The sequence below is a fragment of the Bison bison genome, unplaced genomic scaffold (genome assembly GCF_000754665.1).
Source record: "Bison bison bison isolate TAMUID 2011002044 unplaced genomic scaffold, Bison_UMD1.0 scf7180017864480, whole genome shotgun sequence".
NCBI lineage: Eukaryota > Metazoa > Chordata > Mammalia > Artiodactyla > Bovidae > Bison > Bison bison.
This window is the reverse complement of record NW_011495040.1, coordinates 1,121,170-1,145,246: the sequence shown is the minus strand read 5'-3', so window position 1 is coordinate 1,145,246 and position 24,077 is coordinate 1,121,170. Positions and strand designations below refer to the sequence as shown.

The window sequence follows — 24,077 nt, the reverse complement described above, 5'->3', positions numbered from 1 at the left end:
GCTTTTTAGTTCCTCTTCACTTTCTGCCATAAGGGTGGTGTCATCTGCATATCTGAAGTTACTGATATTTCTCCTGGCAATCTTGATTCCAGCTTGTGCTTCTTCCAGCCCAGCATTTCTCATGATGTACTCTGCATATAAGTTAAATAAGCAGGGTGACAATATACTGCCTTGACGTACTCCTTTTCCTATTTGGAACCAGTCTGTTGTTCCATGTCCAGTTCTAACTGTTGCTTCCTGACCTGCATACAGGTTTCTCAAGAGGCAGGTCAGGTGGTCTGGTATTCCCATCTCTTTCAGAATCTTCCACAGTTTATTGTACCCACGCAGTCAAAGACTTTGGCATAGTCAATAAAGCAGAAATAGATGTTTTTTTGGAATTCCCTTGCTTTTTCGATGATCCAGCAGATGTTGGCAATTTGATCTTTGGTTCCTCTGCCTTTTCTAAAACCAGCTTGAACATCTGGAAGTTCACAGTTCACGTACTGCTGAAGCCTGGCTTGGAGAATTTTGAGCATTACTTTACTAGCATGTGAGATGAGTGCAATTGTGAGGTAGTCTGAACATTCTTTAGCACTGTCTTTATTTGGGATTGGAATGCAAACTGACCTTTTCCAGTCCTGTGGCCACTGCTGAGTTTTCCAAATTTGCTGGCATATTGAGTGCAGCACTTTCACAGCATCATCTTTCAAGATTTGAAATAACTCAACTGGAATTCCATCACCTCCACTAGCTTTGTTCATAGTGATGCTTTCTAAGGCCCACTTGACTTCACATTCCAGGATGTCTGACTCTAGGTGAGTGATCATATACCACTGTGATTATCTTGGTCGTGAAGATCTTTTTTGTACAGTTCTTCTGTGTATTCTTGCCACCTTTTCTTAATATCTTCTGCTTCTGTTAGGTCCATACCATTTCTGTCCTTTACCGAGCCCATCTTTGCATGAAATGTTCCCTTGGTATCTCTGATTTTCTTGAAGAGATCTCTAGTCTTTCCCATTCTGTTGTTTTTCTCTATTTCTTTGCATTGATCGCTGAGGAAGGCTTTCTTATCTCTTCTTGCTATTCTTTGGAACTCTGCATTCAGATACTTATATCTTTCCTTTTCTCTTTTGCTTTTTGCTTCTCTTCTTTTCACAGCTATTTGTAAGGCCTCCCCAGACAGCCATTTTGCTTTTTTGCATTTCTTTTTCATGGGGATGGTCTTGATCCCTGTCTCCTGTACAATGTCACGAACCTTCATCCATAGTTCATCAGGCACTCTATCTATCAGATCTAGTCCCTTAAATCTATTTCTCACTTCCACTGTATAATCATAAGGGATTTGATTTAGGTCATACCTGAATGGTCTAGTGGTTTTCCCTACTTTCTTCAATTTAAGTCTGAATTTGGCAATAAGGGCTTCATGATCTGAGCCACAGTCAGCTCCTGGTCTTGTTTTTGTTGACTGTATAGAGCTTCTCCATCTTTGGCTGCAAAGAATATAATCAATCTGATTTCAGTGTTGACCATCTGGTGATGTCCATGTGTAGAGTTTTCTCTTGTGTTGTTGGAAGAGGGTGTTTGCTACGACCAGTGCGTTCTCTTGGCAAAACTGTATTAGTCTTTGCCCTGTTTCATTCTGTACTCCAAGGCCAAATTTGCCTGTTACTCCAGGTGTTTCTTGACTTCCTACTTTTGCATTCCAGTCCCCTATAATGAAAAGGACATCTTTTTTGGGTGTTAGTTCTAAAAAGTCTTGTAGGTCTTCATAGAACCGTTCAACTTCAGCTTCTTCAGTGTTACTGGTTGAGGCACAGACTTGGATTACTGTGATATTGAATGGTTTGTCTTGGAAACGAACAGAGATCATTCTGTCGTTTTTGTAGATTGCATCCAAGTACTGCATTTCAGACTCTTTTGTTGACCATGATGGCTACTCCATTTCTTCTAAGGGATTCCTGCCCGCAGTAGTAGATATAATGGTCATCTGAGTTAATTCACCCATCCCAGTCCATTTTAGTTTGCTGATTCCAATATACACATGAATGAATGCAAAAGAAGTAGAATATTAATAAAGAATCAAGGGGTTTCAATTGATTACATTTAAAATCCACATGCATTTTAACATAGTAACTACAGTTCCTGGTCTGAGTATTTTTCTATAATTCACAATTACTTTTTAATAAAGAAAGATGTTTTGTCTCTCATGTGTCCTAATCTTTAAACACTTCAAAGGCAGAGAATATACCATATTTTGTATTTCAGATTATTCCAGTACAGTGACTAGCACATAGGTGTCTAAACGTTGAGCATTATTAAAATGAGTGTGCATCAATGTCACTTCTGTGCATACACAAAGATATATTTTATAGTTCTATATTTTAGGAACAGATGTGTAGTGCTGTCATTACCTTAAAATTCTTCTGATAGGATTTATATTGAAATGCGCGTTTTTGAAGATCATCCAGAACTAACAGCAGCTCATTCAACATGACCTTTATTTTCTCTTGGTCAGCATTAATGTCCAAAATCTGTGGATCCTGTAAAATTAAGATAGCTTTTGATTAGTCATTCCTACTTTTTGATGTACACCATCAAATTACATGAATAAACATTTTCAAAACATATTTTTGCTAATTCCTTTTTCATTCGAATTTTTAGAAAATATATGAAAATGGTTGCTTTTCTTGAATTTTAAAACAATGCAGATACATTGTCAAAAGTACAGAAATGTATAAGGAAGTACTATGGGGATAATATTGTTTTTAAGGAGTACCTAATGCATTTTCCTTCATCTTTTTTCCTATATTACATTTTTTTCCCAACTAATAAGACTTCAGTTAAGGAGAAGTGAATGCTATATGGAAAAGAATGAAGGGAATATAAGGAAATTTATCACTTTACAGTAAACGAATGATTATAATGTACAACAAAGGTAGGATTCTATTTGATTGAAGTTCATAAATAGGCAAAAGCAATTTATGGCTTTAGAATTCAGGGTAGTGGTTGCTTTTGGAAAGGAAGGAAAGGTTAGTGACTAGAGGGCACTCTAAGGATACCAAGAGCAATAGCTCTTGACTTGAACAGTAGACATATGGATGTGTTCACTTTCTGAGAACTCACTGAGTTGTACAGTTATTACAGTTATGTACAGCTTTCTCTTGCAAAATACAAAAATACTTCAGTACAAAAGTAAAAGCAATGCAAAGTCCTTTAGACTAAAAGTTGACATATAATAAGTACACAATAAATGTTAGCTACTTTTAGCCATGTCAACACATATAAATGCATGCTGTAATCTTCAACATCGGTATTATATTCCTTTGAGTGGAAGTACCCCAACACATTTTATTATTCTGTTGAAGGATACTGAGCTTTTCCCATTTTTTTCTGATTTTATCATACGTTTATATGGTTTGGGGCTTCCCTAGTGGCTCAGCTGGTAAAGAATCCATCTGCAATGTGGGAGACCTGGGTTCGAGCCCTGGGTTGGGAAGATCCCTTTGAGAAGGGAATGGCTACCCACTGCAGTATTCTGGCCTGGAGAATTCCATGGACTCTATAGTCCATGGGGTCACAAAGAGTCAGACACAACTGAGCAACTTTCACTTTCAGTTCACTTTATATTGCTTTAAACTTTTGGGATAGGATTTAGTCAATGTTAATAATTAAAGAGTAGATCATTATTATATGATCTATTTTCATGTTTGTTTCACTTAAGAATTATCCAGATGTCTATTCTATGGCATGGAAACATGTATATTATCATATGTGAAACAAATCGCCAGTCCAGTTTTAATGCATGATACAGGATGCTTGGGGCTGGTGCACTGGGATGACCCAGAGGGATGGGATGGGGAGGGAGGTGGGAGGGGGGTTCAGGATGGGGAAGACATGTACACCTGTGGTGGATTCATGTCAGTGTATGGCAAAATCAATACAATATTGTAAAGTAATTAGCCCCCAATTAAAATAAATAAATTTATATTAAAAAATAAAGTAAGAAAGATAGTGAAAAAAAAAGATGTCTATTCTAAGTTCTTGTCTCCAGCTGTGCATATAATTAGAGAGTTGACTTCTAGGAAGTAGATTTCACCTATAAAACATCTCAACTGACATCCTTTTGAAACTTAACTACTACTCTTCTGTGTTTTTGGTGGGAGACCCAGGTTCGATCCCTGGGTCAGGAAGATCCCCTGGAGAAGGAAATGGCAACCCACTCCAGTATTCATGCCTGGAAAATCCCATGGACCGAGGAGACTGGTGGGCTACAATCCATGGGGTTGCAAAGAGTCGGATACGACCGAGTGACTTCTGTGTGTGTTATTCTAAGTTCTTAAAAATTCCTTTTATATCCTTAGGATAGTAAAATTGGTGCAAGTTAATCAAACATTCTTTATCACTTATTAATTTATACTCTGCCTCTTTCTAAGAGGGAATTTTCTAACGTGTGACTAAGAAAACTCTAAAATTGTGACAGTAGCTATAAAATACGCTAATAGGATGTAAAAATACTAATTTCAAAATAATAAATAGACGCTAGGAAAAAGAGAATTCACTACTATTGAACTGAATTTTTCCCATTTTTTTCTGATTTGACCATAAGACTTTAAAAATTTTTAAATTTAATTGGAGGATAATTACTTTACAATTTTGTGATGGTTTTTTGCCATATATCAACATGAATCAGTCAGGGGTATATATGTGTCCCCCTATTCTGAAACCCCTCCCACCTCCTTCCCCACCCCATCCCTCTAGGTGGTACCAGAGCACCAACTTTGGATGCCCTGCTTCATGCATCAAACTTGCACTGGTCTTCTATTGTACATATAGTAATATACATGGGAAAGGAGTACACCAAGGCTGTATACTGACACCCTGCTTGTTTAACTTATATGCAGAGTACATCATGAGAAATGCTAGGCTGGATGAAGTGCAAGCTGAAATCAAGATTGCTGGGAGAAATATCAATAACATCAGATATGCAGATGACATCACTCTTATGTCAGAAAGTGAAGAGAATCTAAAGAACCTCTTGATGAAAGTGAAAGAAGAGAATGAAAAAGCTGGTTTAAAACTCAACATTCAAGAAACAAAGATCATGGCATTAGGTCCCATCCCTTCATGGCAAATAGATGGGGAAACAATGGAAACAGTGACATGCTTTATTTTCTTGGGCTCCAAAATCACTGCAGATGGTGACTATAGCCGTGAAATTCAAAGATGCTTGCTCCTTGGAAGAAAAGCTAAGGCCAACCTAGACAGTATATTAAAAAGTGAGACATTACTTTGCCAACAAAGGGTCTATCTAGTCAAAGCTACAGTTTTTCCAGTAGTCATGTATGGATGTGAGAGTTGGACCATAAAGAAAGCTGAGCATTGAAGAATTGATGCTTTTGAACTGTGGTGCTGTGAAGACTCTTGAAGAGTCCCTTGGACTGCAAGGAGATCCAACCAGTCCATCCTAAAGGAAATCAGTCATGAATATTCATTGGAAGGACTGATGCTGAAGGTTCAATTCTTTGGCCACCTGACGCAAAGAACTGACTCATTTGAAAAGCCCCTAAAGCTGGGAAAGATTGAAAGAGAGAGGAGAAGGGGATGACAGAGGATAAGATGGCTGGATGACATCACCAACTCAATGGACATGAGTTTCAGCAAGCTTCAGGAGTTGGTGATGGACAGGAAAGCCTGGTGATAGACAGGGAAGCAGTCCATGGGGTTGCAAAGAGTTGGACATGACTGAGCAACTGAACTGAACTGAACGGAATGTACATGTTTCAATGCTATTTTCTCAAATCATCCCACCTTTGTTTTTCCCACTGAGTCCAAATAAGTCTGTTCGTTACATCTGTGTCTCCTTTGCTGCCCTGCATGTAGGATCATTGTTATGTCTTTCTATATTCCATATAAATGCATTAATATACAGTATTTTTCCCTCTCTTTCTGACCTGACTCTGTGTAATAGGCTCCAGTTTCACCCACCTCATTAGAACTGATTCAAATGTATTCCTTTTTATAGCTGAGTAATATTCCATTTGTACATTTGATTATAAGCACTAAAGCAATACATACATCTGTTAGTTGCAGTGGCCTGGAATTTATTCAGTACCTCAGAGAGGTTCAGAAACACTTTAAATTTTCAGTAGCTGCTTAAAGACATTGTTAATTGATTAGAATGAAGCATAAACAAAATAAAATTAAACCCGATTAAAATGAAATATGCTTTCTAAACTGTTTATTAAAATGTAATGGCCTTTATATAGATTATTTTAAAAATTCTGCTTCAGCTTACCTGTGCTAGCATCTTTACTTCATTCACTTCATTGCTTAGATCTTCAAGATCTCTACCCAAATGCAGACAAAATTGCTTAATGCTTGTTTCTCTGTCACCCACAGATTTATCAATGGCATTCCGAACAGCAACAATGGATGGCTTCATAGTTGCAAAAACGGCAAAGTCTTCAGGAGGTGTGGGAACCTGATACTGTTCAATGAGCTTGTACATCTGAACCACAACATTCCCTTCATCTTCAAGGCTTTCGATCTAAATGGAAACATGAGTTGCTCATTAAATAAATCAGTGTCCTGTTATACCTGTTAAGAGTGACTGATAGGAGACAGTCGCTGTGCACCACGTTGTAAAGAGCCAGCACACAGAGGAGTGCATTTAATGCAGATCAAGTTGGCTGGAGCTGGCTGGATGACAAATACAGTCATTACTACGATGTAGACAATGAGGCCTAAGAGGTAAACTGTTCAGAACTGAGCACAGTTAATATTTACTTTTTCTCTCTCTTGTTCCCTAGTAAATTAAAGAGTAGTGCTCAGTCGCTTTAGTCGTGTCTGACCCTTTTGCAACTCCTTAGACTGCAGCCCACCAGGCTCCTCTGTCCATGGAATTTTCCAGGTAAGAATACTAGAGTGGGTTGCCATTTCCTCCTCCAAGGGATCTTCCCAACCCAGAGATGGAACCCACATCTCTTATGTCTCCTGCCTTGGGAAGCAGGTGCACAAGCAGCACCTGGTAAGCCTCAGATTAAACAGTGCCAATATTGAAAGTTTTCAGAGACGGCAGGTGCTGTGAGCATGCTCAACTGTAACATCTGAGATTCCAGGCATATGTGCTGAGCAGTGACTGTCCCAGGGCAGCCCCTGAGGTGTGCGGACCATGTACCTCTCTGTGTAGATTCAGAACGCTGATCGATGGTGAGCATCGTGCTACCCTCTAATAAAGGCTTTTACTACCACTATTACTGACTCCTAAACATCTCTGCTCTGATGCCTTGCCTCAGTGCACAGTGTCTTTCCTAATTTTCTGGCAAGGTCTCCCTGGTTTGAAGGGAACCCTGCATGCCACCACTCTGCCACAAGGTTATAGAGGAAGCATCCAGGTTCTATAACTTGACCCACCTCCTGGTGACAACTTAACCAGGGAGCATCAAATTGGAACAGAGTGAATCTAGCTCAGTCTGACCTTTCTCTTGACCTTGGGAAGAGTTAGATTGTATCTGTGGGCAGAGGCCATTTGCTTTCATGGGGTAACAAAACAGGTCCTAAACAGGGGAAGAAAACTGTGGAGAGGCTTTAGAGAGATGGTTCTCAACCTTGAGCTGCATCCCAAGCACCCTGGCAATACTACACAACTGTACTCTGTACAGTATGGTACGGTAAAGTACACAAAAAACTTATAGAGGATGCACACATGTGACAATGTATGCCAGACATGTGAACTAACTTACCGTGATTGGACATGCAAACGCACATTCACATCTTTGAAAATTCGCAAGTTGAAAGTTTGCATGTAAGGGATTCACTGTAGAATTGCAATCTAGATATTAGTTATAATGGAAGTCATGATCCTTCTTAATCTATACTTGCATAATAGTCAGGAAACTTACTAGCAGGAATGAAAGAAACCCAAGTTAAACTAGCTTAAGTAGGCAAGTGGGTTAGGGAGACAACAGCAGATATAGAGACTCTTCTTGCCTGTTTGCTTGATTCCAGCCCCTATATGCCAGCTGTTGTACTGCACTTTTCAAGGTACTGTACTGTAAGATTAAAAATGCTTTCTTTGTTTTTTTATGCACTATTTGTGTGAAAAGTATTATAAACCTATTACAGTACAGTACTATATAGCTGATTGTGTTAGTTGGGTACCTAGGCTTACTTGGTTGGACTTAGGAAAAAATGGGAGTTACAAACGCAATCTCAGAACAGAACTCATTTGAATTTAGGGGACTTACTGTATTATCATTCATTACAAATAAGAAATGCAATAAACTGGGGTTGAGAGCACTGGCTTTGTTGTCAGAGACCCAAATTTGAATTCCAGATGTACTGCATACAGTTCTGTGATCTTGGACACAATGACCTATTTTGGTCCTCATTTGCTTATCTGCAGAATAAGAATAAAAATTATCTATACTTCTTTCTGGTGACTGCAGCCATGAAATTAAAAGACTCTTGCTCCTTTCTTCTATATAGAAGAAATGTTATGACAAACCTAGACAGAGTATTAAAAAGCAGAGACATTACTTTGCTGACAAAGGTCTGTATAGTTAAAGCTATGGTTTTTCCAGTAGTCATGTATGAATGTGAGAGTTGGACCATCAAGAAGGCTGAGGACTGAAGAATTGATGTTTTGAACTGTGGTGTTGGAGAAGACTCTTGAGAGTCCCTTGGACTGCAAGGCGATCAAACTAGTCAATTCTAAAGGAAATCAATCCTGAATATTCATTGGAAGGACTGATGCTGAAGCTGAAGATCTAAAATTTAGTTACCTGATGTGAAGAGTTAATTCATCAGAAAAGACCCTGATGCTAGGAAAGATTGAAGGCAGAAGGAGAAGGGGACAAAAGAGGACGCGATAGGAGAGGTTGGATAGCATCATTGACTCAATAGACATGAATTTGAGCAAACTCTGGGAGATGGTGAAGGACAAGGAGGCCTGGCATGCTGCAGTCCATGGGGTCGCAAAGAGTCGGACACGACTGAAAGACTCAACAATACTTCTTAAGCTTTTGTAAGGATAAAAAATGTAACATATGTAGAAAATGTAGTACATGCCTGACTAGTAGTGATCAATGCTAGCTGCCATTACTACTGTAAGGTAAGCCATCCACTTCCTTTGCCTGAAAGTGTTTCTGATATTCTGACAGCTGTATCTTGACCTTCAGTCCCTCAGTTTCTCTTATTTGCCTTCCTTCCCACAAGATTTGGAATAGTGAGTTACACAAGAATCAACTCACCCTTTCCTGAATTTCGTCAAGAAATACTAAGCTGTTAACATATTCTATGGTAGTAGTTGGGACAAATTCAAGCTTGTATTCTGCATCTTGTGCCTCAGAGATGATGGCATCCACTTTTTTCTTGCTTAGACGAGGAAGCATATAATTCAGCACCTAGGAAAGAAGAAGGAACTGTGAATCGTAACTACTTGAGTATTTCTACTTTATTATACATTTTAGATAAAGTCTAACTAAATGTCTGTTAAATCAGCAGGTAACGAAAGCACAGTATATGAAAAGGATTTTTTTTTCCCCAGAAGATTATTTCCAGAATAAATTAGATTGTACAAGTTATTAAAAAGTTTACCTAGGGACTTCTTTAGTGGTCCAGTGGTTAAAAATCTGTCTTGTAATGCTGGGAAAATGGATTTGATCCCTGGCTGGGGAACTAAGATCCCACTAAGCTCGAGTGCCATAACTACTGAAGCCTGTGTGCTCTGGAGTCTGTGCACTACAAATGAGAGAGCTCATATGCCACAACTAGAGAGTTTGTGTGCCACAAGGAAAGTTCCCACATGACTCAACCAAGATCCCATATGTTGCAACTAAGACCAGATGCAGCCAAATAAATAAATAATTTTTTAAAAAATCTGCCTAAATGGTCTGATATTTTATAAGTACCCTTTCTGTTACTTTGTCCTGCATAGTGAACATTGTGGTACCATCCCCAGTATCTTTCGTGTTGGGTGGTAGTAATGATTTGGAGGAAGGTGATCTCTCCTTCACAAACAAAGATTAAGTCTGATTGGTCGTAAGGTAAAATGAGCATGGCTTTCTTTGGCTAGTGTGATTGGATTAGAGTGAACCTCTGACATTAGCTGGTCCAATTAAGTAGAAACCCAAGACTTTTGTTTAAGGCTGAGAGATCTCTCTCTCTCTCTGGACATGAATAAGGAAATAATTATCCTATGGAGCCTTTGACTACCATTTCAGAAAAGTGAGGGTGCATGAGCTTTAGGATGAAGCTGGCACATCAGAAGGAAGCTGGCACACAGTGAATGGAAAAAATCAGGTCTTTAGTAACCACTGAGTCACTAGATCACACCTTCCTGATGCCCATCCACCCTCTGGACTGTTTAGATCCATACATTTTCTGATTGCTGAAGCCAGTTTGAGGGTGGTTTTTTTTTTTTTGTTTGTTTGTTTTTTGTTTTTGGCTTAGTATACAGTAGTACTCATAGTGCTCAGAAATGTTTGCTGAAATTGACTTTGCTTCAATTCTCTACTGTTTTCTTTTTCAACAGATGAAGCAGCAAAGCTCTAGAAAGGAGTCCAGTACTATACAGCTAATTAGTGACAGAAAAGATATTAGCACTCAGGCCTGTAGCCTTTTAGACAGAGCACTGTCTTCTTTCATCTGCACCAGGGGTCAGCAGAGGTTTTCCGTAAGGGCTAAATAGTAAATACTTTAGATTTGCAGGATATACGGTCTCTGTCACAACCACTCAGCTCTGCCCTCGTAGAGCAACCATAGGCAATACATAATCGAACTGTCATGGTACAAAACAGGTGGCAGGCTGGAAAGACCCTGTGGGATAGAGTTTGCCAATCTGTTCTATACCATTGTGCCTCTAGAGGTATTTTTTAGAGTCTTTATTGAATCTGTTACAATATTGTTTCTGTTTTACGTTTTTGGGGGTTTTTTGGCTGTGAGGCATGTGCGATCTTAGCTCCCTGACCAGGGAATGAACCTGGGCCCCTTGCACTGGAACGTGAAGTCTTAACTACTGAACCACCAAGGGAGTCCCTTTGTGGTGGTATTTGATTGTATATATGACTAAAGGATATGACTTTATATATGATATATATGACTTCCCTGGTGGCTTAGAGGATAAAGCGTCTGCCCACAATGCGGGAGACCTGGGTTCAATCCCTGGGTAGGGAAGATCCCCTGGAGAAGGAAATGGCAACCCACTCCAGTATTCTTGCCTGGAAAATCCCATGGGTGGAGAAGCCTGATAGGATATAGTCCATGGGGTCGAAAAGAGTCGGACACAACTGAGCGACTTCACTTCACTTCACTTCACTTCATGACTAAAGGACGATCTGAAAGTTATTGTAGAAGCAATCAAATCTCCTCAGCTCTACCACTCACTAAAATACAATCAGATCTTTAGGGACAGTTTCAGATCAGGAAACCTCAGTATCTAGGATATCTCAGTATCCTAGAATCAACCAGCATTCCTACTAGGACCCTGAGCTGTTACAGCAATGTCTCCTCTGGAGGAAATCTTGAAATGCTCCAACAAAGGAAAAAGGAGTGGATGTAGAAGGCTAGTTTAAGGACTTTTTTTTCCCCTCACCTGAAATTGACTATGCTTGAGACAGAAAGAAAAACATGGAACTTTCCCTACAAATTAAAGATGCTGAATAGACTTAAGTTAATTTTAAATAGCTGCAATACTAGAAAATAAAGATATGCTATTTGCAGGAGAAAAATCGTAAAATAGTTTAAGAGACCATAATTAACATTTTTCCTAGTTCACAGTTACCTCCAAGCATCGCAAAGGTGATGGAATTAGTTTTTCTTTCAGTTGCTTAGTGTCAATGAGCAGCAGTCCTACATTCCTGGTGGGTCTCAGAGCCACTGCATCCTTGTGCTGTCTGTGATATTTTTCCAGTTGTTCACTAAAGAACTTAACACCTACATAGAATAATTCATATACAGCAAAATATATATATTAGATTTTAAAGGACCATTACACAGATATATCAAAAATCATTGCATTAATACACTTACATATGTATTTAAAATGAACTATCCATAGGTAGAGAACCTTGTATAATTTTAAAATGTTAATTCATGGTGCTTTATATTTTATTCTTATAATGAAGAAACTAACATTTCATAATGTAAATATATTTTCTGGCTGTTGCTAAGAATAGCTCATGAAAATAACTTGTAATTGCATTAGAGAATCTAGTCTATAATGGAGTAGATTCTAGAATCAGACTGGTTTGAAGTTGGCTTAATCTAACGGTTCTTCCACATCATACCTCAAAATAAGTATGAATATGCATCCTTAGTTGTATTTGATTCTTTGTGACCCCATGGACTATAACCTACCAGGCTCCTCTATCCATGGGATTTTCCAGGCAAAAATACTGGAGTGGGTTGCCATTTCCTCTGCCAGGGGATCTTCCTGACCCAGGGATTAAACCTGCGTCTCCTGAGTCTCCTGCACTGCAGGCAGAATCTTTACCAAGTATATAAGGATATTAACAACAGAGAAGGTTTGAAACTCAAGAGATCAGGCATAGCTAAAGTTATTTCCATTCCTCTTCCCAACACCTCTGCCAACTCTGCTCCCCACATCAAAGTTAAGGCCATTGTCAACTTTGTCGGCCAATGCTGCAGTTGCATTTTGATAATCTTCCTATCTCCAATTTCTCTGCCGTCTATGGGGTCGCGCAGAGTCGGACACGACTGAAGCGACTTAGCAGCAGCAGCAGCAGCAATCTATTTGGATTGGGAAATCACCAGTGGAAGTCTGATTATCTTGAAATCATACTATTGGTCAAAAACAACTTTTACTAATACACATATAATACAAAACAACTCCTTGTCTTTAAAAATTCAGCTAACTTTATTTCCAGTTGGTCCCTCCACTTGAGTCAGACTGTTTTTCCTACTGTTTCCTGATCGTCTTCCACCATCCCTAAGAGAAAAAGTTGTTGATCCCTGCTTTTATTTCCATCACCTTCTGTTCTGGACACAAGGGGCAGTTTGACACGGTATAAAGAACACATCAGACAAAGTCTTAGAAGACCTAGGCCCAAGTCTTTAACCCACCTGTTGCTTTGGCTAAGTTACTTAATCTTTCTGAGCTTCACCTTCCTCAAGATACAAAAAAAGGGATGACAATTATCTGTCCTACTCATTTTAGAAGGTTTTGATGTGTTTATTTTTGAGAAATGAAAAAATTAGGATATCAAATGATCTGAGAAAACCCCTGGTGAGGAAAGCTGTATAATGTTGCTTGGTCTAGTATTTTCCAAATTTATTTGAACACAGAGTCTTTTTCATAGTATCATGTAATATCCTTCAGAATGGTGGTTCAAGGAATACCAATTTGGGGAACACCAATTTAGTCCAATACTTTCATTTTATACATAAATAAATTTAGATCACTCTAAGTTAAATGACTTTCATCCATGTTCAAAGGGAAACAAAAGAGTAAAGCCAACAGAAGAGCTCTGTCTTGAGATGGAGGAGGGATGGTTTGTATAACAAACTCTCAAGTCAGGGGAAACAATTTCTAAACCACTCACTCACTGTGTAATCTTGACGTTGCCTTATCTCTATATTTCCACTTACCTATTTGTAAAATGAGAATACTTGCCTATATAGAATTATGAGGATTAGATAAAATAGATTAGATGAGACAGCACAGTACCTATCATAAGTGCTTAGCAAGTATGGAAAATATTAGTAGACACTGACTTTTATAGAAATTTAGTGGTGAGATATGGCTGATTATTTCAGAAAGCCAGAGTCTGTCTTCGGATCATCTTCTGGAGCTAAACAAAGGGCAGTCTGGCTAAAAGTTTGGTTAAACAGACGTTTATTAAGTATGCTATGCTAAGTCACTTCAGTCGTGTCCGACTCTGTGTGACCCCATAGACGGCAGCCCACCAGGCTCCCCCATCCCTGGGGTTCTCCAGGCAAGAACACTGGAGTGGGTTGCCATTTCCTTCTCCGGTGCATGAAAATGAAAAGTGAAAGTGAAGTCGCTCAGTCATGTCCGACTCTTAGCAACCCCATGGACTGCAGCCTACCAGGCTCCTCCATCCATGGGATTTTCCAGGCAAGAGTACTGGAGTGGGGTGCCATTGCCTTCTCCATTATTAAGTATAATAAACTATAATATATCTTAGGGCTTCCCAGGTGGCACTTGTGGTAAAGAATTCCCCTGCCGATGCAGGAGACATAATAGATGCGGGTTCAGTCCCTGGGTGGGGAAGATCCCTCTGGAAGAAGAAACGGCAATCCGCTCTAGAATTCTTGCCTGGGAAATCTCATGAACAGAACTTGGAGGGCTACAGTCCATGGAATCACAAAGAGCTGGACATGACTGAGCATCTAAGCACAATATGTCATAGGCAGTGTTATAGTAATTTGAGGGAATATGGTATAACAGGCAAGGCATGATATCCAAGGGGCAAAGCTATATTCTGGTGGGAAATAACTGGGTTCAGAGGTTTAGAAAGTACCAGAAAGTTCCTAAAAGAGGAAGAAAACTTTTAGGAGTCCAGGCCAATCTACTCAGGATTCCCAGAAAACAAATGGCTAATACCTATGATATCCTGGTTCGGAGATTGAGACAGGATTGACAAGCCAAGGCAGGACTAGATGAAGGGCAATCTGGGAGGTTGGTGGCCTTATCCAGTTAGGTAACTGGTGAAGGAGTAAAGTTATCCAACATGAGGAACATGATAACACGAGACTCAGAGGCCTTGTGAGTAGATGATCTAGATGGTTAGAACTGGTTATTTGGATTAGTCTATTTCATGCTGAAATGCCAGGCTCTACAGCTTACTGTTACCATGGTGCCACCATAGTACCGATCAGTTCCCTTCAGTTCAACACACACTAAGTCTCAGTGTGACAGTGTTGGTGCAGAACGGTAGAAATGAACTTGTCTCATTTTTAAAAAAATTTTTTAAGTAGAACCCAACTTTTGTTTCTTGAGCAAGTTAGTGCTTTGGAAAAAAAGGTCTGTTTCAACTTTTGAAAACTTAAGAGACATAAAAAGTAAATACAGTGTCTATTCTTGGATTAGATTCTGGGCCAAACCAGCTGCAAACTGCTTTATTTGGCAGATTCTGAATATGGACTAAATGTTGATTTTAGAGATTTTTTTTCAGGTGTGAAAATATTTTGGTTCTGTAGGGACATGCTTTTTGAAGATGCATATTGAAGTATTTCATTTAGGGACTGGCATGTATAATTTACTTTAAAATACTTCAGTGTAATAAAAATAATGAATTGAAAGAAAAACACAAGAATTTACAGAAAAAAAAATAGTGCTCATTCATTAGGCAAAGTATCAGAGTAAACATTTTCATGCATGAGAAAAAAAAAGAATGAAATCAATTAATGAAACAAACAAAAAAGAGAATATGAATGATATGCTTCACATTTTTAAATGGTAATAATGAATGCTATATACTTAATTTTCATAATCATTTGGAAACTTTCTTGCCTGAAATTTCACTTGGGCATTGTATTTTATTTTCTTTGGTTGAATAAAATAAGTTTAATAAAATAACTTCTCCATGGTTCTAATCTCATGACTAAGGTGTCGATCCATACCTACCTGGTTGCAATAAGGCTGTACAAATAGAATTACTTGAATTCCTGAGACAGAATGAATTCCTGAGATACATGTTACCTATGTAAACATTTTTTAAGGAATCTGAGGGGAAAACATTCCTTTCAACTCCTTTCCATAGAGAGGCTATATGACCTTGGCACTGGCACAGCTTCATACTAAAAGATAAGCTCTTGGGGAAGAATTCCTTCCCATAATATTCTGAAATAAAACATAACAGTAAAACTAAAGAAAAATGTGGTTCTACAGAAAATAATCTAGAAATGAATAAACTCTTGTGTTTTGTCAGGCCAACTCTTTTGGGCTACCGTCTCTGTCACCACACACCACAAAACAGAAACCTAGACCATGATAAAAATCCCATGGACAAAGGAACCTGGTAGGCTGCAGTCCATGGGGTCGAGAAGAGTAGGACACAACTGAGCGACTTCACTTTCACTTTTCACTTTCATGCATTGGAGAAGGAAATGGCAACCCACTCCAGTGTTCTTGCCTGGAGAATACCAGGGATGGGGGAGCCTGCTGGGCTGCCATCTATGGGGTCACACACAGTCGGACACGACTGAAGCGACTTAGCAGCAGCAGCAGCAGCAGTAGACCATGATAAAGCTTGATATGACTCTTAGATATAATTAGCAAGGACAAATGAAAACTTACCAGGTTCTTGAAGTTTAAGATCTTGTAAATCAAGACTTTCATTTTCCTTGAAGAATATTTGAAACTTTTCAAATGTAGCTGCATAGAATTGGGCAGATTCAAATGCTGCCTGTATGGCTTCCTAAACATTATATAAAATAAAAACAAACAAAACTATATTTTTCCTGAGCAGAATTTAATTCTATACAACTGAAAAATGAAGATGCACACTATGCTGTGACCTGGGGATATATAAGTGAGAGAAAAGGTACCATCCTTGATGACAAAGAGCAGTTAATAAATTCTCTTATGAAACTTAAAAAAAAAATACATCTTTAAATGTGACTTTCAAAGAATTGTTCCTTATGATTAAAAAGAAGTAAACTTGTAATTTTTTAGCTTCATGGTGAACTTATACATCACTAGTAGGTATATGGCAAGAGACAATGTCTACTTACCTTCCAAATTGCAAAGTTTATATCTTGGTTTAAGTGTTTTTGAGTGAAGGCAAAACCATTTAGCATATATGCAAAATTACTTGCCTAATCTCATTATTAAATTCTCTATGCTGGCAAGTCTCCTATTTCAAACTGTCTTCAGAATTTGCCCTAATAAATACTTTCCGTCACTTTGCTTAAACTTGGCGCAAACCTCCACTTTCCTACAAGACGTTTCCTATAATACCATGTCAGTACACATTATCATAGTTCAATGGCATCATAATGCCTTCGAATGGCAGTCAGGACTTGTTTCTTGTTGATCTTAGCCTGTTAGTCCCTGGCTACACTCCACTGCCTTCTCTTAATATTTCCTACTAAGACTTCTTGCAAATGACTGCAATTTGCCCCAAGGAAAACTAGAGATGATCAATGGAATTGCTCATTCCCAACACACCAATGCTAGGGTAGGTGGCTCAGACGCTTGCTTTACATACTTAGTGGGTAGTAGTAGAAATTTTAATTACAAACAATAGTACATACCCTAGATGGCTATATTTAGATATTTGTTCATTTATTTCCTTTCAATAAGCTTCGTATATAACCTTCCAGAATGTTTCTGCTGTTTATTTTTTTACATTAAAAATTGAAGGGAAGATACCATGTCAAAGTATATCTCCTTTGAGCAGATTTAATAGTGTCTCTGGTACATGATCATGCAAGTGTTAGACAGAAACCCAATGGGTGACCCCAAAATGGAAAGCTCCACCAACATGTTCAAATATGATTTTTAAAACCTCACAGCATAGTTGCTGGAATAGTTCAAAGAATTCCATATACGGTCACTGAATTCCTTAAATTTTAATAATATATCACATTTGCTTTATGACTTTCTCTCTATACATTATTTTACTCTGAACCATGTGGAAGAAAGCTTCAGACACAAGATATTTCTAACACTAAATATTTCAGGGTTTATTTAATAAACACAAAAATATTTTCTTAAACTGCCATAATATTAATATAATGACTTAAATCAGGAAATTAGCATTGATATTAATACTATTATCTAATTACAGGCCTTTATACAAGTTTTGGGAGAAGGCAATGGCAATCTACTCCAGTACTCTTGCCTGGGAAATCCCACGGACAGAGGAGCCTGGTAGGCTACAGTCCACGGGGTCGCGAAGAGTCAAACATGACTGAGCGACTTCAGTTTCACTTTTCACTTGCATGCTTTGGAGGAGGAAATGGCAACCCACTCCAGTGTTCTTGCCTAGAGAATCCCAGGGATGGGAGCCCGGTGGGCTGCCGTCTATGGGGTCACACAGAGTTGGACACGACTGAAGCGACTTAGCAGCAGCAGCAGCATACAAATTTTGCCATCTCTCCCAATAATGTCTTTCATAGCAAAATAAAAAACTTCCCCCCCACCCCAGCCCACTATCCTATCCAGTATCAGATATTGTATCTTGTCATATATCTTTGGTGTCCTTTAATCTGGACCAATTTCTCAATTTTTGTCTTTCATGATCTTTACCTTTTTGAAGAGTATCGTGTGTGTGTGTGTGTGTGTGTGTGTGTGTAACATTTCTTAAAGCTTACATTCAGTTATACTTTGGCAGTAATATGACAGAAATGATGTATGTTTTCCATGTATCATGTTTAAAGGCACATAATGTTGATATGTCCCATTACTAGCGATGTTAACATACTAAAGTGGTATCTATGAAGTCCGTCACTGTAAATGTACTATTTTCTCTCTTTAAATCAATAAATATCTTATGCAGAAATGTTTTGAGATAAAAGTCCTTTTTCTCACTGTACCTTTGCATATCCATTTCAGTAATCATTGGAGATTCTCACCTATTTCTATGGTTGCTGTAGAAGTGGTGATAAAGTGCTATAAAGTGGTCGTCTTTTTTTAGGTTTTCCTTCTACGTTTATTAGTTGGCATTTTACTGTAAGGAATAGCTTTCCATTCTCACTCCATCGATTCATTCATTTACTCATAAAATATGCTTATGTATTCTCATTTTCAAACACTGTTATAACCATTACTTATTTTAATGGTCAGATTGTTCTAGAGAGACCCTTCAAGTTGGCTTTTTAATCTTTTATGCATGTCTCCATTAGTTCTTAGACATTTTATTTACGTGTGTAGGGGTCGGGGTGGAGGGGCTTTCCTGGTGGCTAGATGGTAAAGAATCTGCCTGCAGTGAAGGAGACCCTGGTTCAATTCCTGGATCGGGAAGATCCCTTGGAAAAGTAAATGGCAACCCATTCCAGTATTCTTGCTTGGAAAATTCCATTGACAGAGGAGCCTGGCAGGCTACAGTCTATGGTGTCACAAAGAGTCAGACATGACTAAGCAATGAACGCTTTCACTTTCACTCATATTTTGGTTCAACAGTATGCTCTGGGCTATTCTTGTACTTCCCTTGTTCTGCTGCTGCTGCTGCTAAGTCGCTTCAGTCGTGTCCGACTCCGTGCGACTCCACAGATGGCAGCCCACCAGGCTCCCCTGTCCTTGGGATTCTCCAGGCAAGAACACTGGAGTGGGTTGCCATTTCCTTCTCCAATGCATGGAAGCGAAAAGCGAAAGTGAAGTCACTCAGTCGTGTCCGACTCTTAGCGACCCCATGGACTGCAGCCTACCAGGCACCTCCGTCCATGGGATTTTCCAGGCAAGAGTACTGGGGTGGGGTGCCATTGCCTTCTCCCTTGTTCTAGGAATAAGCAATTTCTTCAGATATAAGGATCTTTTGCTTTGGAATGATACATAGAAACCAAAGTGTGGACACTCAATGTGCTCATCACTTTTAGGATGTCACTGCTTCCAGACCATCTCAGTTAGCAGAACAAGAAACACGCACACGCGCACACCCCCCACAAATATACATACATACACAAAACCCTATATATAGTTCTCTTTCTACTAATTAAAAATCATGAGTTCATAATTCCGTTTTCAATATAACACCATTCTGGCCTTTTCTCTTCCATATTTGTACTTCCCTTTCTGAGGATGATAACCTCATTTCATTATCCACAATATATTTAGTTGTTTGCTAAACTACAGAATACACAGAAAGTCATTTCAGAATTGCTAATGCACTAATACCACTGTGAAAAACAAACTAACTGGAATCTAATATTTGTTATAATTACAGTGATCTTTAGCTTAAGGGTATATAGGCAAAACACTGTATTTATTTATTTTTAAGACCTTGATTTAATTTATTAATTTACTTTTAAAAAATTAATTTATTTATTTTACTTTATAATATTGTATTGGTTTTGCCATATATTGACTTGAATCCGCCATGAGTATACATGTGTTTCCCATCTTGAACCCCGCTCCCACTTCCCTCCCCATCCCATCCCTCTGGGTCATCCCAGTGCACCAGCCCCGAGCATCCTGTATCCTGCATCAAACCTGGACTGGCAATTTGTTTCACATATGATATTTTACATGTTTCAATGGCATTCTCCCATATCTTCCCACCCTCGCCCTCTCCCACAGAGTCCAAAAGACTGTTCAATACATCTGTATCTCTTTTGCTGTCTCGCATACAGGATTATTGTTACCTTCTTTCTAAATTCCATATATATGCGTTAGTATACTGTATCGGTGTTTTTCTTTCTGGCTTACTTCACTCCATATAATAGGTTCCAGTTTCATCCACCTCATTAGAACTGATTCAAATGTATTCTTTTTAATGGCTGAGTAATATTCCATTGTGTATATGTACCACAGCTTTCTTATCCGTTCATCTGCTGATGGACATCTAGGTTGCTTCCATGTCCTGGCTATTATAAACAGTGCAGTGATGAACACTGGGGTACACGTCTCTTTCAATTCTGGTTTCCTCAGTGTGTATGCCCAGCAGTGGGATTGCTGGGTCGTAATGGCACCCCACTCCAGTATTTTTGCCTAGAAAATCCCATGGATGGAGGAGCCTGGTAGGCTGCAGTTCATGGGGTCGCTAGAGTAGGACACGACTGAGCGACTTCACTTTCACTTTTCACTTTCATGCATTGGAGAAGGAAATGGAAACTCACTCCAGTGTTCTTGCCTGGAGAATCCCAGGGATGGGGAAGCCTGCTGGGCTGCCGTCTATGGGGTCGCGCGGAGTCAGACACGACTGAAGCAGCGCAGCAGCAGCAGCAGCATGGCAGTTCTATTTTCAGTTTTTAAGGAATCTCCACACTGTTCTCCATAGTGGCTGTACTAGTTTGCATTCCCACCAACAGTGTAAGAGGGTTCCCTTTTCTCCACACCCTCCCCAGCATTTATTGCTTGTAGACTTTTGGATAGCAGCCATTCTGACTGGCGTGAAATGGTACCTCATTGTGGTTTTGATTTGCATTTCTCTGATAATGAGAAAACACTGTATTTAAAAGTTACTTGTTTGAGTGTTTTCCCCTTCCTCACAGTGTGGTTATTCATTTGAAATATAGAATAGTACATTTGTTTTTTAATGCATCTATTTTAAGATTTTTTTCCCTCATTCTCATAGCTTTCCTGTTGTTGTTTAGACACTAAGCTAGGTCCCACTCTTTCATGACCTCATTGATTGTAGCCTGCATGGCTCCTCTGTCCATGGGACTTTCCAGGCAAGAATACTGGAGTAGGGTGCCGTTTCCTTGTCTAGGGGATCTTCCTGAGCCAGGGATCGAACCCACGTCTCCTGCATTGGCAGATGTATTCTTTACCACTAGGGAAGCACATTGATTTTTAAAGAACTATACTGGACTATACTAAAAGGTATGCTCAGAACTACGTGCGACTCTTCTCATCTTTTCTACTCCAAACCCATCCTGTCTACACCATTCCCACTGTCTTCTCTAGGGAACCAATTTCCTTAGTTTCTGGTTTATCTCTTCCTTCTCCCTATTTTCTGACATAAAAAGTAGCACGCTATAGATATTCTTGTCTAATTTGATTTTTCCACCTAACAGTATATCCTGGAAATCACTCCATAGTTAATAAATTTTCATGTTACTTAGGCATATTTCTGGGCTTTTTATTCCATTTCACTGGCCTGATAAATATGCATGTGCCAATATGACAATCTTTTAATTATAGAGTTTATATTTAATACTTGGCTAGAATAGTACCCCAAATAGCTTTTCTTTTTTAGGGTTTTCCTAGCTTCCATGGATGTCTATTATTCCTTATAGGCACTGACTCAATGGACGTGAGTCTCAGTGAACTCTGGGAGTTGGTGATGCACAGGGAGGCCTGGCATGTTGCGAATCATGGGGTCGCAAAGAGTCGGACACAACTGAGCGACTGATCTGATCTGATCTGATAAACCTAACATGCTTTACAATAAGTTTATTATTATTATTATTTTATTGGCATTTGTATTACATTTATAAATTAACCTAGGGAGAACAGAAGCCTTTATTATGTTGAGTCATTCCATCTAAGAACATTTATCCATGTTTGTGTCTTCCAGAAGCCTTTAAGAAAACTTAAAAGATATTCTTCTATAGATTTTTTAGCATTTCTTACTAGGTTTATTCCTAAATATATTATCTGCTTTGTTGCTATTACAAATGGAGATTTTTCCACCAGGCATTTTCAGTATTCTGGAACAATTTATGTGACACTGTGAGTATATGGCCTTTGGTGAGTCAATCTCTTTATATATGGTATTTTGTGAATATATGATCTTTGGTGAGTTCCCCTGTGAACCCATTTGGGCCTGGTGCTTTTTACAAGGTATTTCTTTAATAACTTCCTCTGTTTCTGTGGATATTGGCAAGCTTTCTATTTCCAGTGCTGTTAATTTAGATACCCATGTTTCCCTAAAAATACTATCCATTTAATCTAAGTTTTCAAATTTATTTGGATAAATGTCTGCAAGGTTTTCATATTTATATAGATAAGCCAATTTTTATTTGGATAAAAATCCCTTGTTTTTTTCTGTTTCAATGGTTATTTCCTTATTATTTATCACTGATTATGTTAGTTAAGAATTCTATATCCTAATTTACATTTTTCCTACTTGATCTGTCTTCTAATGAAAGCTCCACGTTAAAGACTTCTGTTCACAGTAATTCTGTTTATGTACCATATATGTCTCATTGCATCTCTTTGCCTTTTGCGTTTCCTGTACTATTTTGTCCGTAGAGATTTATAGCCCTGACTCATGGGACCACAAGTCTTGCTTTCTGTGGTTACATTTGCCTTTACAATATTGAACACTACTCCATATTTTGTCTCTCTGAATTCTTTGTCTTACATTGCCCATTTGTTCTTGCATGCTGTGTGTCTTATCCGTTAGAGCCCTCAGCATATTAATCATCAGTTCAGTTCAGTTCACTCAGTCATGTCCAACCCTTTGTGACCCCATGGACTGCAGCACGTCAGGATTCCCTGTCCATCACCAACTTCTGGAGCTTGCTCAAACTCACGTCCATCCAGTCAGTGATGCCATCCAATTATCTCATCCTCTGTCATCCCCTTCTCCTCTAGCTGGAAAAACCACAGCTTTGACTGGATGGACCTTTGTTGGCAAAGTAATGTCTCTGCTTTTTAATATGCTGTCTAGGTTGGTAATAGCTTTTCTTCCAAGGAGCAAGTGTCTTTTAATTTCATGGCTGCAGTCACCATCTATAGTGATTTTGGAGCCCCCCAAAATGAAGTCTCTCACTGTTTCCATTGTCTCCCCATCTGTTTGCCATGAGGTGATGGGACCAGATGCCATGATCTTAGTTTTCTCTATATTGAGTTTTAAGCCAATATTTTCACTCTCCTCTTTCACTTTCATCAAGAGGTTCTTTAGTTCTTCTTTGCTTTCTTCCATAAGGGTGGTGTCATCTGCATATTTGAGGTTATTGATATTTTCCTTGGAAATCTTGATTCCAGCTTGTGCTTCATCCAGACCGTATTTCTCATGATGTACTCTGCCTGGTGGCTCAGATGGTAAAGGGTCTGCCTGCAATGTGGGAGACCCAGGTTCAATTCCTGGGTCGGGAAGATCCCCTGGAGAAGGAAATGGCAATCCACTCCAGCACTCTTGCCTGGAAAATCCCATGGACAGAGGAGCCTGATAGGCTACAGTCCATGGGGTTGCAAAGAGTCGGACACGACTGAGCGACTTCACTTCACTTCACTTCACTTCACTCTGCATAGAAGTTAAACAAGCAGGGGGACAGTATATAGCCTTGATGTACTCCTTTTCTGATTTGGAACCAGTCTGTTGTTCCATGTCCACTTCTAACTGTTGCTTCCTAACCTGCATACAGATTTCTCAGAAGGCAGGTCAGGTGGTCTCGTATTCCCATCTCTTTCAGAGTTTTTCACAGTTTATTGTGATCCACACAGTCAAAGGCTTTGGCATAGTCAATAAAGCAGAAATAGATGTTTTTTTTCTGGAGCT

General features: G+C 39.0%; 1 protein-coding gene across 1 annotated transcript in view; it reads right to left on the bottom strand.

The window, feature by feature from the left end:
- The window catches only part of DNAH6 (dynein, axonemal, heavy chain 6), a 280,222-nt gene that overhangs the window by 206,853 nt on the left and 49,292 nt on the right, over window positions 1-24,077 (bottom strand). Inside the window, exons 12-16 of the mRNA XM_010862179.1 lie at window positions 16,265-16,385; window positions 11,765-11,916; window positions 9,234-9,386; window positions 6,278-6,529; window positions 2,394-2,522 (exon numbers count right to left, since the gene is read on the bottom strand). Coding sequence (XP_010860481.1) covers window positions 2,394-2,522; window positions 6,278-6,529; window positions 9,234-9,386; window positions 11,765-11,916; window positions 16,265-16,385 — 807 coding nt within the window. The remainder of the gene's footprint in view (window positions 1-2,393; window positions 2,523-6,277; window positions 6,530-9,233; window positions 9,387-11,764; window positions 11,917-16,264; window positions 16,386-24,077) is intronic.